At 52.8% G+C, this 17,239-nt stretch overlaps 1 protein-coding gene across 1 annotated transcript; it reads left to right on the forward strand.

Moving 5' to 3' along the window:
* The first annotated feature begins 10,476 nt into the window (after positions 1-10,476).
* LOC136523080 (arginine decarboxylase 1-like) lies at positions 10,477-14,436 on the forward strand. Its single transcript, XM_066516860.1, has one exon. It carries the CDS (start codon positions 11,135-11,137, stop codon positions 13,229-13,231), a length of 2,097 nt encoding a protein of 698 aa, XP_066372957.1. The 5' UTR covers positions 10,477-11,134; the 3' UTR covers positions 13,232-14,436.
* The last annotated feature ends 2,803 nt before the right edge of the window (positions 14,437-17,239 follow it).

Below are 17,239 nucleotides of genomic sequence, written 5' to 3' on the forward strand. Positions count from 1 at the left end.
ACACACACATGCCTGCGTCAGTGCGTGATGAGTGCGCGCGCGCGTCGGCACGCTCCACGACCCCGACTCGGATGGCCTCGCGCAGCGACCGGGGCGCCACCGCGGAAAACGAAGAAAAGCGACGGCTCCATCGTCAGGGCTAACGCGAGGTGTATGGCTCCATGCTCCCCCTAGCTGGCCCTGAGCCCTGGTCCGTCGTCCGTCCACCTGTCCAGGAGAGACGGAGATCATGGAGCTCCATCCCGCCCGGCTTATATGTACATATATACGACATTTGAGTCTAGCTTCGCTTCACGTCCTCTTCGATCGACGCTCGACGGAGACGTATGTAGTTTTAATTAATATCGCGGTAGCTAGTAGGTAGCTAGGCCGCGTGATATCTCTACTAGGACTGTTCTGCATACCATGTAGACGTGTACGTACGATGTAGATAGGCAAAGTTGATGTAAAGGTTCTGGCGTCATGGATTACTCAGGTCTCCGAAGCCACTGCGTGCCTTGAATTAGGGTTCTCTCTCTGATCACGGCAGTCGGCAGCTGATTTGTTGGTACAGCCGAAACTTAAGTCAGCTGTCGTCCGAGATCGCTATCATCCCAACAAAGATCAGCGGGGACTGAAACAACAAGACTTATGGTCTCACGCTGAGCTCATGCTTAATAGCGTCGGATCAGTCATCCGCAGTCACCCAGGTCTCTCTGGTTCAGGTCAGCTAGCTGAGTCACGAGAAAACGATGTGCCCGAGTGCTACCGCTAGTCGACCGCCGGCTACGCAACAACTGGAGAAAACTGTTAGCGCACGGGCCCGTCCGTGCGTCAGTGCGTGCACCGAACCGTACCCGACCCCTTGCCGGCCAAGTTTTGGCCGGGCCGAGCGGCGACGTGCCCCGTCCGTCGATCGCCGGGACAAGAAGATCTCGATATTTCCGGACGCGTCGCCGCTGTATCAAAAACGGGAAAGTTTTCGCCCCGGGCGTGAGGTCAGGGCCGACGCAGTAGTACTTGTGTACCAGTACACGCCACGGCCTTTCTCTGCGCTCGCCATCGCCTCCTTACCACGGCACGCCACACGCCACGCCGACCACCACCTGCAGCCACGCGGCGTCCCGACGCCGACACGGATCTCCGTGCGGATCTCCGTGACGCATACAGCAGGGGCCAGGCCGCGCCAAGTGGGATTCGCTGCCTTCCAGAAGCGGACGACGGCGCCGTCGCCTTTTTACGATCGATCGGAAAAAGCCGCAGGGGAGGGGAGCGGCACCGCGGGACCGGGCCGTGAGGTTGGCCGAGCCCCCACGGCCTCTCCGGTCTCCACCACCTTGCAAGGGAAAAGAGGCCTGTTTTCCGTGCGGCCCCTCGTGAGGCCGTCCAATCACGTCCCCATGGATGCGGTACTGTGGTGCCCTTTTGAGCCCAGGCGCCTGTAATTTTGTTTTCCCGTTGAAGAAACTGACGAGCGCTTTGCTACCAGTAGTTTCCTTCTCCTCGTGCGCCGGTCCGTACACAGCAGTCGTCAGTCAGCACACGAGAACACTATGGCCCGTACGTACGGCGTTTTCCTTACCTGTGGGCTGCACGTACGTCCTCTGGAACCTAGCCCCTCAGTCCTAAAATATTTGCACATCTGGCGTTCAAAAATTATCCTAAGGTGGTGTTTAGTTCCAAAAATTTTGCAAAAATTTTTAAGATTTTCTGTCACATCGAATCTTTGGACACATGCATGAAGCATTAAATATAAATAAAAAATAAAACTAATTACACAATTTAGACAAAATTCACGAGACGAATCTTTTAAGCCTAATTAGACTATGATTGGACACTAATTGTCAAATAACAACGAAAGTGCTACATTACCATTTCCCAAAAAAAATCGCTAACTAAACAAGGCCCAAATTAAAGTGCCATATAGGATACCTAGGGTACATCTACTGACTACAGCAGCCACAACAGGTACGACCATGAAATAAAAAGAAAAACTGGACAAAAGAGAAAGCAACGTAGGATCCAGAAGCTTCCCCGTCCACTCGTTTGGTTAACCCGTTTGGACTACTGTACGACGCCACCAAGGCTCCAAATCAAGTCAGATGGATGTTTCTAGGGATAGCAGCGTCATTTTACGCTAGTCTTGATTTGCATGCCCAAACCTAGATGTGCAAATATTATGGGACGGAGGGAGTAGTAAACGTTTTTGTTGGTGCCCATGGTTTCTGTTTGTGGCACGGAACCTCTTATGGTCATGTTTGCTTCTCGGTCGCAGCTCGTTATGGCTAAAGTTTGGTAGCCACGGAAAAAAGTCGGTGCTTGGTTGCTCGCCACGTGATGCTTCCGCCACAGTTTTTGCATGCACTGTTCCGTGACTGGCGAGTGTGGCGGCCAAAAAGCTCGCCACAAAGTGTGGCACAGACTCGGTGTGGTGGCAGGCCAGGTACCAAACAGGCGCATAGCCCACACTTCACACATGTCCACCTTAGCCTCGGGAGAAATCGATGCAAACATCACATGGCTCAGGTCGGTCGATCAAGGTTCTCGATCTGTGGTTGAGTCACTGGTCGATCAAGGTTCTCGACTGTAGCTGAGTCAACTATATGAGACAAAAGAGCCACATACCAAGTGGGGACGGACTTAGAGCGACGTTGAAGCGGCTAGCAAATGGAGGTAGGTGTGGTGGAGAGCGGTGGCTCCGCCCAAATCAGCGGATGAGGTAATTCTTTTGTAAACATTAGGCAACGTCATAGTTGCGACAAATAGATCTTGATGATGTCACCAACACGTTCAAGACAAGATCCAACCTGATGAGGTAATTCTTTTGTAAACATTAAGCAACGTCATAGTTATGACAAATAGAGCTTGACCATATCACCTAACACCTAACACGTTCAAGACAAGATTCAACCACCCTGTACACGGACGATATTACTACCTCTATCTAACTTTAGACTGTCTCCAACGGGCCATACCTAAAAATGAGACGCATATCATGATTTGAGTAGCACACAGCGAAGGATCGCGGACACAAAAAATCTCGTTTTCCAACAGCCGACGCAAACGAAGCTCCCGTCGCCTCCCCTTCCTCTCTCCATCTCCCTCTCTCCCCCGAGGTGGCGGCGCTGCGACAGGTCCCGAACGCGGCGGCCTCCCTGCGCTGCGCGTGGATGTGGGCCCCGGCGGTGGGCGAGCCCGGCTTGGCGTGGCGAGCCGCCTCTCTCTTCCCCCTCTCCGCTGGCCGTCCTCCGGCGAGGTGGCGCGCTGCGGTGGCGGTGGCGGTGGCGCAGCGTGGGCTTTCCCCCTCTCCCTCTCTCCTGCTGTGGCCACGGCGGCGAAGGTGGACCCCGCGGGCTTTCCCCCTCTCCCTCTCTCCTGCTCATGGTGCTCAGCGGTGGCGAAGGTGGACCCCCGCGGAGCCTCCTTAGCGTCGGGCGGGCAGGAAGGGGTTGGGCGTCGTGGGGCCTTAGATTCGGCCGAGCCCAGGCGTAGGGTGGCCGCGGCGTTATAAAGCAGAGCCCGGCGGCGCTCGACGCGGGTGGCGGCGGCGGCCATGCCACGCACGTGCGTGCGCCCTCGCGCGGGTGTGTCGCGGGGTCAGGCCTGGGAGGGAGAGGGAGGAGGAGGGGGGGGAGGAGGAGGGCGCCGGTGCCTGGGCTTTCTCCGATGCGGCGGCGAGCGGCCACCTCGACGGTGCGGAGGCATGCGCGGGCGGGCCACAGATTTGCGTAGCGATGAAGAGGCGATGCTTTTTTGCGTGTGGTCTGGGCTGGTACCCAAAATGGGTCATGCGTTTGGGTTAGCTATTGGAGAGGGTTTTTGATACCTAAAGCACTGTGCCGGATGTAATTTTGGGTCTGCGTCTCCCCGTTGGAGACAGTCTTAGTAGTTCAGTGGCACTAGCTGACGCCATGAATGCAAACAATGAAGAAGAGTTAAGGCAACTATCAAAAGAACCCTAAATTAAACTTTTCATTTTTCCAAACTAAATTGTCTTTGCGTGAATTGCATGAGCCAATAAAAGTGTGCATGGCACATAGCGATTTAGTGCCCATACCATCTTTATTGTTGCATATTGTTTGTTTGTAGTCCCTGCTAAGGAACAAATGTTTTTGTCTTTTCATAAAAGTTAGTGTAAAAAAATACCCCACGATTCACCCATCTCTACCTTACAGGTTTGGGGGCAGGGGAGTGATGGAAACCTAATGTTCCTTAGCATCAATCCATCAAAGTGGAGGGTGGCATATAGGTGGAGGTGGTAGTAGTAAGCGGTGTCACCGCCCAAGTCGAGATGATGTGTGTGTGTTTTTTTGCAGGTTTTGGGTGACAAATAGAGAAGAACAATGTCACCAAACACATACAAGATCCAACGCATCACAACCTTACAACATGAAGTGATAAAAAGAGGATAAGAGTTAAGGCAAGCATCAAATGAGCCACTATTAAACTTTTCCTTTCCAAACTAACTTATCTTGTATGTATCAAATGAGCTAACAAACCGTGCATTGTAGGTAATTTTGGCGATGTAGTGGCCATAACCATTTGTCCATTGTTTAGAATCATTCATAAGGCATGAAACCTCTTGTGTTCATAGAGATGGTCTAAAAATAGCCCATGGTCCACACATGTCCACCTATAGTGGTAGAGGGAGCGGTGGAAACACGACGATGATGGTCCTTAGCATCGGTAGATCGTGCTTGGATGGTGTGGTGCGGCAATGATGCCTAAAGGAAGGCTAGGGATGGTAGCACTCTCATGGTCGATGCATGTAGATGCGAATCTAGGGGTATTTATCGGGGTCGGTGGCCCCAAGAAAATTTGTAAATCATATGATGAAGTTAACCTTGATAACACCAGTGATGTTCTCGGTTAGATTCGGTTTGAGATGTATGAAGTTAGTTTCTAGCATGTTTCATGTTGCGCAAAGCTAAAGATAGATAGAGATCGACAAACTTGACCAAAACAAATAACAGCTAGTGACCACGGATGCCGATGACACTAATATCTCTACGTGGCTTGGTGCCAGCGGCGAGGCATCGTGAAGTGGAAACAGACATGGAAGAATTGTGTTAAGGCTAGTAGCTAGATCTAATCCCTAGAGGAAGATGTCAAAAAGGAAACTATTTGAGCCACTCTGGAACTAGGAAGAATTGCATGTACTGTACTAGTATCTACTATACCAAAATAGCAGAATCCCACTAGCAGAATTCTCTACTATTACATGAAGCCATGTCATCAGATCCTTCTGCAACTCCTTAACATTCGATAAGTGGCCATACCAAAAATGTGAAACTCCTGGCAATTGCATCTCCTTCCTGACTCTTCACATGTGAATTCAATGCCGCATGCATGCCTGCATCACCTTGGGGCCTCTACATAATAGACCATCTCACCCAAGCAACATGTAGCCCTCTTCTCCACTTCATCCTGTGAGCATCACTCACTACGGGAAACACATGATTTGCCGAGTGCAAAAATCTTTGCCGAATGCCAAATTTCGGGCACTCGGCAAAAACCTGCTTTGCCGAGCGCCGCACTCGGCAAAATATGGCACTCGGCAAATACCTGCACTCGGCAAAGGTTGTCTTTGCCGAGTGCCTGGCACTCGGCAAAGGCAAACACTCGGCAAAGATTAGTAGGGGCCTAACGGCATCCAGCGGCGTCCTCTTTGCTGAGTGCCCCCCGTTTGGCACTCGGCAAAGAATTTATTTTGCCGAGTGCCAAAACTTGGCACTCGGCAAAATATTATTTTTTTTGTTTTTTGCCACCAATTTTTTTGAAGCTTTAGTACACTACCACAAATAACATGTTTAAATTTGGGACATTTTCATTGCCTTTTGGCATATTTCTATAGTTTATTTTGTTTTGTTGAGTTTTTCTGAAAAATATAAGTTTGAACTGTAGGTGCATCGAATAATGGATTACATTCGTTCAAAAAATGTTATCCTTGTTTCTTACTGTAAATTTAGGCTAAATCCAGGAACTGTCTCGAAATTTCGATCAACGTGCTCATGGGGCAACGCCGCCAACTTGCGTGGGAGTGGTTTTTTAATTGTATAAAATGCGAACAAATTCCAAAAATCATGAAACTTGTCGAGTTGTCGCCGTATCATATGCGTATGCCGTGGAAAAAATTTGAAAAAGTTTCGACCACGTTGTCACGTACGATGCTCACAAACCAGGGCACTGCAGAAGAGAGGAGGCAGGGGAGAAGAGAGGAGAAGGGGAGAAGAGAGGAGGAGAAGGAGAAGGAGAGGAGAAGGAAGGTGCCGGACTAGGCCCGTCGACCCTCACGCCGTTGCGGTCGTCCCGCCGTCGTCGCCGACCCTCGTTGTTGCCATTCTCGTCGCGAAGGTATGCCCTACACCTGTAGTAGTTAGTAGTAGTACTTAGTAGTGCTAGTAGTAGTTAGTAAGTAGTGGTAGTTAGTAGTTAGTAGTGTTAGCAGTATTGTTAGTAGTAAGTAGTGATAGTAGTAGTGTTTGTAGTAGTAGTGTTAGTGTTAGTAGTAGTTGTAGTGGTAGTAGTACTTGTTGTTGTACTACTTTGATACTTTCATCTGCATGGAAAGAGAACTAAAGTACATGGCTCGTCTTGGTATATATATGTTTGTTGGCCTTCGTGCCTATGTTTGGTATATATGTGGTTGTTGGCCATCGTGCCTACGTTTCTTGCAGGTTTTGGAAACCTCCCCGTGCAGGGGAGGTGCTGCCGAAATTTTCAATGGATTCTAACCTATTGCCTTTTTATGTAGGAGAAGGACCCGTGGGAGGGACTCGGTGACCCTGATCGTCTTCGTCGTTCATTGCTTTTACACATCTACCTTGCCTTTGCATTGTTTAAACATTGCGGATGAAATGTTGCAGGGCGACTTGCGGAGGTTGGAGGCCCAGCAGGCGGCCCAGGCAGAGGCCCATCGGCTGGAGATGGAGGCTGTACAAGCCCAGAGGGCGGCCGAGGCACAGAGGCTACAGGACATGTTCAGCTTCATGGCGAGCCTTCAGGCCTTGCCAGGTGTGGTTGTGCCCCAGTCGCTGCTCGCTCCAGTTGTGGCTCCTCCTCCTTCTATAGGGACTCCGGTGAGTATATATGGTTGTTTATTCCTTTAGCTTGTGCGGCCCTCCTGTAGATACTCATGAATTTGCTTCTCCTTTGTGCAGCCACAGTCGGCGGGTTCGAACCCAACTCCTCAAGGTGGCCCTTCTCCACAGGCCGGGTGGCCAACTAGCCCTCCTCAAGGTGGCAGTTCACACTCCGGGTGGAGAGACTGGCAGTAGGTACCGTTTATTTGTTTCTTTTAATGTTGCATGGACTTGTGTTAGACTTAGCCTTATGTTGGACTACTACTAGAGACATATATATATTGTGATGGATATTGTTATGGATGATGTAAATGTATGTGATGGATTATAGACAATGGATTTGTATGTGATGGATTATGGATGGTGGATGTGTATGTGATGGGTTATGGATGTGTATGTGATGAAATATGGATGTGTATGTGATATATCATGTGTTGTGTGTTAATATATATGTGATTTCTTTGTTTGTGCTGATGGAAAGCAAAAAACAAAAAAAAGCATTTTCCCCCTCTTTGCCGAGTGCCACACTCGACAAAGAGAGCTTTGCCGAGTGCCGTAACCATGGCACTCGGCAAAGCTGGGAAGCAGAGACCTAATTTCCTAGCTTTGCCGAGTGCCAGAGCCATATCACTCGGCAAAGATTTTTTTTTTTAAAAAAGAAAAAAATTCTTTGCCGAGTGCAAGAGTATGACACTCGAAAAAGAATTTTCAAAAAAAAAAATTCTGCCGCTGAGGTGGCACTCGGCAAAGAGACCGTCAGAGTTGACTTCAGATTTTTTTTGCCGAATGCTGACGTGACACTCGACAAAGGCTTTACCGAGTGCCCGATATGTGGCACTCGACAAAGAAACCTTTGCTGATGAGTTTTTTTGCCGACTGCTCTTTGCTGAGTGTGACACTCAACAAAATCTTTGCCGAGTACCATAGGAGCTTTGCCGAGTGCCCTAAGCACTCGGCAAAAAGCCTGAATGCAGTAGTGACTACAGCCAGGCAACATCACACCAGGTTCAGGTACGTGCTTGCTCATGCCATAAAAATAAAATTTATATGAAAATTCCGCAAAAAAAATAGGATTTGATATGATTAATATATCTTAGAAAAGTCATATTATTTTTTTGCGGAATTAAATAAAAATAAAATTTATATGAAAATTATAGATCTCGACGAGATCTACAACTTTCTAGTTTTGAGTTTTTTTATTTGAAGTCGTTAAGATGCTCAAAAAAATTAATAACATATTTGAACTTAAGGGCATTTTCGTCTTTTCACACCTGCAGTTTGACGGCGTTAGAGCCTAAACTGACGGAAGTGGCATGGAGGACACGAAAAAGTTAGAGTAGTGACGCTGAAGACTACTGAATTTTTTTTAGGGACAAAATTGCAAACTTTTATAATGTCACCTTAAAAAAAAAGGGGATGTACATCAATGCTGTCGTGCTATGATCATGACTGACAACTACAATATAGGCGTAGCGCTAGCGTGCGCACCTGTCCATGTGGGGAACGGATGGTATGCGGTGACCACGCCATGGTGCGGCACTGGTGTTAATGGTGAGGTCACACCATTCGTGCCACCGTATATCCACTCTCGAGCTTCGGCAAGCCATGGATAGGAAGTGACATGACAAGATCCCACATGTTTTATCCTAAAATCCCTCAAAACAAAAAATGGTTATACAATGTGAAACTTACAACGGATGCTGACTTAGTATAGAAGGAAATCGATCACCTCAAGCATATACCTTGAAAAATTAATTTTCTTTTATGATTATGAAGACATGTTGGCCAAATAATAATAAGTTTCTACGACTTCACTATTTGCTTCATTTATCCCGTGCAATTTGAAAATTGATCACAATTCCCACCTCAACGCATGGAGAGTTCCTTTTCATATCATAAAATGCATTCCATTGCACTAATGATTAATTCGTTCCCTTTTATGATTTCACTATTTTTCACTCCATCAATCTCTCCTCCCGTCAACAGGGTATCATCTAGTTTACACACCAGAGCTCTATTTCTATTCCCACACAATTCCCCTATAATAAAAGTTGAAGGACAAGTCCTCTCATCCACCAAACAATGGTTTTCTACTTTTCGTAGCCGATCCAAGACAGATAGCGCGAGGAAAAGGGGAAAAACGCAAATGAAAAGAAAAAAAAACACGTAGCTGATGAAGCGAGGAAAAAAGAAAACTTCCCTGCAATCCAAAGCTCCTCCTTAGACTATCCTCAACAAAAAAAAAAAAAACCATATGGACACCCAAATTCAAAATAGATAACAAGAGACCTAAAATCAGTCTCCAACATAATACCTATACGGGAGACCTATTTTAGGTTACAGAGACACAACCCAAATATGTGCATCATCTCTCCTGAAAACCCATTTGGAAAAAGGATTCTCTTTTAGGTCTTTTTGTTGGAGAAGATACTGAATATGTATTGAACATTTTATCTATAATATTACCCAAAGGACGAATGAATCTTGTAAAAAATTTTTTGGTGTCGTTCTTGAAGACGGTCTCCCTGCCTGCCTGATTCCTCCTCCTGGCCCGGGTAAACGAACGCCACGCATATTTTCCCTTCCCCTCGCCCGCCCGTCCGCGGGGAAAAGCGCGCGTGGGCCGAGCGGACGGCACCGCGCGCGGTCAAACGCAGCAGAATCCTGCGGCTGGGCCTCACTCACGCGGTCGTCGTGCGCCCCGGCCCCAGCAGCCGCCCCCGCGCGTTTGAAACCCGGCGAACCCCGTCCGCTGCAGCAGCAGCCAGCGCTCCACTCCAGCGAATCGCGGGCGCATGAGTAAACAAACTGCATACAAAACCAGGGAGAAGTCCGATCTCGCGGGTCGCGGCCACTCCCCGCCGCGGGATGCCGGATCCAACGGCCCCCCTCGCTCGCGGCCGCAGCCACGGGCGCGCAAAGGAACAAAGGGAAGGGATCAAAGAGCGTGACCCCGGGAATGGGATAGCCGCCCGCTAGCCTCCAACCCAACAACCGCCACTGGCAAACGGTAACGCCACATGGGCCCAGGCGTCAGCGGCTGCCTGCGAGTGAGCCCAGGCGGCCAGGCTCGCGATTAATGAACGGGCCCCGCGGTGCCAGCCACGAACAAACGAGGCTTCCCTGAACCAGCACAGCCCCGGCCACTGACGACTGGGCCCGTTTCGTCGGGGTCAAACGCACACCTACCCCACGGTCCAGGGGGGAGGTGAATGACTGGTGAGAGAGGGAGAAGAGTCCTGGCACGCCTGCCAGCCACGAGAAGGGGAGAGGAGAGGCACCTCCACCACCACCAACAAAAGGCAAGCGGGGGAAGGGAGGCAGCGGCCGCTATAAAAGAGGCCTGGGCGCGGCCCCGTAACCCTCGCCTCGGTCACAACGCGCGGTCGCCCATTCCGCATCTCGCCCTCCCGTCCTCCGCTTGGCCGCCGCCCGCCTCCCGCCTCCCGCCCACCGCCTCTCCTCGTGAACAAGACCACCGCGAGCGAGCGAGCCACCCCGCGACCGCCCCGAGAGCCGCCGCCGCCGTCGCCGCCCCACCCCGACTCCTCCTGACCGCCGGCGTGAGCTGCCCGGGCTCCTCCACCGGCGACGACACCCTCCCCGCCGCGCGCGCCCCCACCGCCTGCTCCGTTTGCGGGGGTAGCCGGGGCTCCGGCCTCGGCGGCTTTCAAAGCCCCCTTCCTCACAACAGGATCCAAAATCCCGTCCTAGAGTTCTTCTACCTCCCCTTCCAGAACTTCCTCTTTTGGCATCCCTGACGGTCGATCTCGATCCCCCCTTCGATTTCGATTCCTCTTCTTATTGATTGTTTTTTTCTAGCTTCTTTCATATATCATTTTGATTTTGATTCCTTCCTTCTTCCCGGTAGCAAATCCAATCCAACACCCCCCCGTTCCATTTCGTTCCTCCCTGTTCATCACCCGCACCCAGCTAACGCCACCCAAAACAGCAAATTCACAGCACAGGAAACAACCAACCAAATCTCACCCACCGCCCAAAAAAAAGAAAGGCTAACCTTTTTTTTTTCTCTCTCTCTCCATCTGTGGAATTCTCCGGTTTTGTCTGACGAGATGCCTGCGCTCGCCGTCGACGCCGCAACACCCGTGGCGCACGCCTTCGCATCCTGCGACGCGGCGGCACGCTTCCCTGCCCCGCCCGTGGTGGGCCCCGCCGCCGCCGAGACCGCCCCCTGGTCGTCCGACCTCTCCGCGGCGCTCTACAACGTGGACGGCTGGGGCGCCCCCTACTTCTTCGTCAACGGCGACGGCGACGTGGCCGTGCGCCCGCACGGCGCCGCGACGCTCCCGGGCCAGGAGATCGACCTGGCCAAGGTCGTGGCCAAGGCCGCGGGCCCGCGCGCTGGCGGCGGGCTCGGCCTGCCGCTGCCCCTGCTGGTGCGCTTCCCCGACGTCCTGCGCCACCGCGTCGAGACCCTCAACGCCGCCTTTGGCTACGCCGTCCGCTCCACCGGCTACGGCTCCAGGTACCAGGGCGTGTACCCGGTCAAGTGCAACCAGGACAGGTACGTCGTCGAGGACATCGTCGAGTTTGGGGCGCCATTTGGGTTCGGCCTCGAGGCCGGCTCCAAGCCCGAGCTGCTGCTCGCCATGAGCTGCCTCTCCGCGCGCGGCAACCCGGACGCCCTGCTCATCTGCAACGGCTACAAGGACGATGGCTACGTCTCGCTCGCGCTCATGGCGCGCTCCATGGGCCTCAACACCGTCATCGTGCTTGAGCAGGAGGAGGAGCTCGACATTGTCGTCGACGCCAGCCGCCGCCTCGGCGTGCGCCCCGTCGTCGGCATGCGCGCCAAGCTGCGCACCAAGCACGCCGGCCACTTCGGCTCCACGTCCGGGGAGAAGGGCAAGTTCGGCCTCAACGCCGCGCAGATACTGTCCGTGGTCACCAAGCTCAGGGCCATTGCTATGCTCGACTGCCTCCAGCTGCTGCACTTCCACATTGGCTCCCAGATCCCGACCACCGCCCTGCTCTCCGACGGCGTCGGCGAGGCCGCGCAGATCTACTGCGAGCTCGCCCGCCTCGGCGCGGACATGCGCGTCATCGACGTCGGCGGCGGCCTCGGCATTGACTACGACGGAACTCACTCCGCGCAGACCGACATGTCGGTGGCGTACAGCCTGGAGGAGTACGCGGCGGCCGTGGTGGCCGCCGTCTGCCGCGTCTGTGACCGCAAGGGGGTGCAGCACCCCATCATCTGCAGCGAGAGCGGCCGCGCGCTGGTGTCCCACCACTCGGTCCTTGTGTTCGAGGCCTTCTCGGCTACGGCGCCCGGGCGCCTGGACGCGGCCACAGCCTACCTCCTCGACGAGCTCACCGACGACTGCCGCGCCGACTACCGCAACGTCATGACCGCCGCCGTGCGCGGTGACTACGACACCTGCGGCCTGTACGCGGACCAGCTGAAGCGGCGCTCCGCCGAGCAGTTCAAGGAGGGGGTTCTTGGCCTGGAGCACCTGGCCGCGGTGGACGCCTTCTGCGAGCTCGTCGCCCGCGGCATGGGCGCGCCCGAGCCGCCGCGCACCTACCACATCAACCTGTCCGTGTTCACCTCCCTGCCGGACATGTGGGCCATCGGGCAGCAGTTCCCCATCATCCCGATCCAGCGCCTGCAGGAGCGCCCCGCCGTCGACGGTGTCCTCTCGGACCTCACCTGCGACAGCGACGGCAAGGTGAGCGAGTTCATCGGCGGGAGGCACTGCCTGCCGCTGCACGAGCTCCCCACCCACGCCACCCGCGGCTACTACCTGGGCATGTTCCTCGGGGGCGCCTACCAGGAGGCCCTCGGCGGGCTGCACAACCTCTTCGGCGGTCCCAGCGTGGTGCGCGTGTCGCAGTGCGACGGCCCCCACTGCTTCGCCGTGACGCGCGCGGCCGCGGGCCCGTCCTGCGCGGACGTGCTCCGCGCGATGCAGCACGAGCCCGAGGTGATGTACGAGGTGCTGAAGCAGAGGACCGACGGTGCCACGGCCGCCGCCCTTGCCAGAGCCTTCGGCGCAATGCCGTACCTGGTGTTCGACCCGGAGGCCGCGGTGTTGTCCAGCGGCGAGGGCAGCGGCATGAACAGCGACTCGGAAGGGTCCGCTGCCGGCGCCGCCGAGGAGGAAGACGATGAGGAGTGGGAGTTCATGCGCGGCCTCACCGTCTGATGGCTGGTGCAGCAGCAGCAGCGCCCCTGTTCCCGTGTCCGTCCTGGTGAAACAAGTCAGTCGCCAGCAAGTTGTCAGTCGCCGGCCGGCGTTGGTAATCTAACCCCACCGCCCGGTGTTGTATCGTGTCATGGTCGTAGTCGTTGGGTGTCTCGTCGTCGCCGGAGTTCATGGCGCCACCTTTTTATTCCGAATGCGTCAGTGTCCACTGTTCGCCTTTTTTTTTCTTCTTCTCAACATGAAGGAACTAATAGCAAGTTTCTCGGCAACTGTTATCTAGTTTCGTTTTTCAAGAATTCAGCTTTGTCAATGGGATATCCATCCATTGTTGCTTTGCTTGTTTCTTTCTGTGATTGTTCCTCTCCTTTTGCTTTGAAAATGCTATCAGCAATCCACTGGAAACCTCGAGCGGTGCTCCCATTTTTCCCCTGTGTTTTCCCCGAGAGAAGAATAGGTGGAAAAAAAAGGTGCTTTCCAAGATTCTGGGCTTTCCGGCTAGCCATGAGCAAGACAGAAACTCGAAGGCAAGATGAGCACGGCGCCGACGTCTTCGTCCCCGTCCTCGTCGGGACACAGTATCATCGGAGACGTGTACGGTGCACCGGGAAAGGAACGGCAAGTCGGCGACCCTGTCGCCGTCGGCTCGGCTTCCCCGCTCTGTCGACCGCCTCGTGCGCTCTCGTGGCTTTCTCCGGCGTCGCGTCGGGGGCAACGCACAGGCAAGCCGGGCCGTGGGCAGGTGTCACGGCCGCGAGCGCCGGAATCTCTGGATAAACCACGAGATATTCGGACGTCACGCGGTGGGCCGCGGCGGATTTCAAACGCAGCTCTGGGACGCTGCCTGTCGTGCGGCGCCGCGCACGTCAGCGTCATCGGCATGGTAGGTGTGTGGGGCTGGCCGGCTGGGTTGGGCTTGCTTGCTCGAGTTCGTCTGCACTCTGCACTGCACATGTCGGAAAGGAAGACGAGGACGAAAAGGTCTCCAGAATTTATGAGCGGTTTTTGGATTTGGCACAGATGCTGTGAGCTCGAGGACGACCGTCGACCGGGGTTGGTGAGCGCCGCCCGGGCGTCGGTTATTCTATGACTTCCTCGCCACCGCCGCCGCCCGCCGCCGCGGCGCGTGCGCGGCGCAGCGTTCACGGACTCCGGACACTTGCTGTCGCATATGCCGCATAAATAAACTGGGAAGAAACTTGCAGTATTGCAGTATATACCTCGTATTTGGCTTATGTGACTTCTTTTTTTTAGCGGGAACTATATTTTTTTCTCACAATAATTCAATCAAAAGCGTATTTTTCAACTAGTCAGCCAAGTTTCATAACAGCAAACGGGACCTCGTCGTTGCCAACGAATACCATGAGAACGCAATTGACCGAGGTGTTGGAAATTGCTCTGCTCATTCAGATCATCCGCGCGCTGATATACACGAGGCCAGGGTTCATCCCCTGTCGTGGCCACAAGTGTCGCTGTCCTGTATGCGCCTGTGCTGTGCGCATCTCTTTTAAGCTTTACAATGCTTCGCTTCGCCTACAGATTTATCCATCTACCGTAGATAGGATGAGTAACCATGGAGACTATCTCTAACAACATCACCCGAAATACAAGATTTATTTTAAGTTTAGGTAGCGTTATAGGTAAAGATTTTAATATTTATTTTTGATCTTCTCCAACAACAGGATCCAAAAGAGAACTCTTTCTGCAAATGAGTCTTTAAGAGAGATGTCGATAGAATATTGTCGATAGTCCTTCGAGAGGTTTCCCACGAAGGTAGATTGATCGGCAGAGATTCGTGTAATCGAGAACAAGAAGACAACAGAGACATGTCTTGATACGCGCATGTTAGATGACGTCGGCAAGCTTTCAGACTTCTTTTCTTTGACCCTGCTACAAGATTCATTCTTCATCTTCCAGCAGGCTCGAAGACCAAGTGGCTACACTTCATCTGGCGGTGAATCTAGTGCTTATTTCTTGATTTACTCTCCTTATTGACGGAGTCTAAGTGTCTATACTTCTCCTAAGTGGAAGAATTTTTAGATTTTGAACTTGAGCTCCTTACATCCTTATGACAAGCCATACTTGGGATACACTGCTCAGCGACGGTTCACGCTGCTCGCAAGACTTTATCTCGCAGTATCTTCAGGATATTTTTCCGGTATCTTGCGGGAGACGCCGAGCAACGTCGTGCCTCGCAAGGCTTTATCTTGTGGGCTGGGCTGCCCCTGCGGGCGTAGCCCATGTGGTCTGTCATGGGTATCCGGGGTCGTACCCTCCATAGCTAGTCCCCGAGCGTCTTGTATCCGTTGTGCAACGCCGTCTTGAGCTTGTCTGAGCAGGTACGAACAAAGCCGAGCAGTCGAACTCATGGTCCGACCACCGTGATGAGTTGTCGAGCAGTTGTGAACCATCGTCGAGCAGCGTGAACCGTCGTCGAGCAGCGTGAACCGTCGCCGAGTAGTTGTGAACCGTCGCCGAGCAGTGTATCCCAAGTATGGCTTGCCATAAGGATGTAAGGAGTTCAAGTTCAAAATCTGAAAATTCTTCGACTTAGAAGAAATGTAGCCACTTAGACTCTGTCAATAAGGAGGGTAAATCGAGAAATAAGCACTACATTCACCGCCAAGTGAAGTGTAGCCACTTAGTCCCCGAGCCTGCTGGAAGATAAAAAATGAATCTTGTAGTAGGTTCAAAGAAAAGATGTCTGAAAGCTTGCCGACGTCATCTGACATGCACATATCAAGACCCTAGATGTGCTGTCCAAGATCAGCTTGGAGCAGCTCGATAGCACACCGATGATACGTAGCAAGATCCGACCACTAAGGGAGTCTCCGGCGTGGCTGGCGATGTCCGAGCAACGAGGAGTCCCCGGCGTAGCTGGCAATGTCCGAGCACTGAGGAGTCCCCGGTGTAGCTAGCGATGTCCGAGCACCGAGGAGTCGTCGGCGTAGCTGGCAATGTCCGAGCACCGAGGAGTCTTCGGCGTAGCTGACGATGTTCGAGCACCGAGGAGTCCCCGACGTAGCTGGTGATGTCCGAGCACCGAGGAGTCCCTGGCGTAGCTGACGATGCCCGGGCATCGAGGAATCCCCGACGTAACTGGCGATGTCCAAGCACCGAGGAGTCTCAGGCGTAGCTGGCGATGTTCGAGCACCGAGGAGTCCCTGGCATAGCTGGTGATTTCCAAGCACCGAGGAGTCCCTAGCGTAGCTGGCGATGCCCGAGCACCGAGGAGTCCCTGGCATAGCTGGTAAGCCTCCAGCATAGCTGATGATGAAGCACGAGCAATGAACAGTCTGGTGAATTGGTCGGTGGTGAAGTGAGCATTGAGTAGAAGCGACCGACGAATAGTCCGATCAACTGGTCGACGATGAAGTCCATGAACCTAGCGGTTCGACCAGTTGATCGGTGGAGAACTTTAAGCACCAGGTGGTCCGATCACTAGGACGATGATCCTGCAATATAAATATATAGAGCGGATAGTACATGATGTAAAAATATATGAACTCCATAGAAGAATCAGCAATGGTGATGAAATAACGTATACAGCTCGACGATCAGTTGGTGTGAACACTTAGTGTTATTCTGAAGATGTATTTATATTTAATACAAACCGTCTAACCAGTTAGTGTGTAGCTGAGTCTCCAGCCCTAACTAGCCTGTTAACCATAACGCGGAGCGTGGAGCCCGTGTACGTGTAGGAAGAACAAAGCGTCGCTAAGGAGCCACTGCCGACCACCCATAACGCAGAGGCCAGACGCTCATGCACGTGTAGGAAGGAGTCGGAGATAGGGCCGTCTCTGGGGACATCCGAGCGTCAACATGACTGTTCGGGGGTTCACCTTAGACTTAGTTATATGTCATCTTTAAGATGGTATACATGAAAGAAAATCATTTAGAGAGCAAACATGGAGAAAACAGCTCGGAGAAACATTATGGCGATATATGGAGATTGGAAAATATTTAGAAAAATATTAAAGCATGACTTAGCTTTAGACCAAACGTTTGGTT

The sequence above is a fragment of the Miscanthus floridulus genome, chromosome 18 (genome assembly GCF_019320115.1).
Source record: "Miscanthus floridulus cultivar M001 chromosome 18, ASM1932011v1, whole genome shotgun sequence".
Taxonomy (NCBI): domain Eukaryota; kingdom Viridiplantae; phylum Streptophyta; class Magnoliopsida; order Poales; family Poaceae; genus Miscanthus; species Miscanthus floridulus.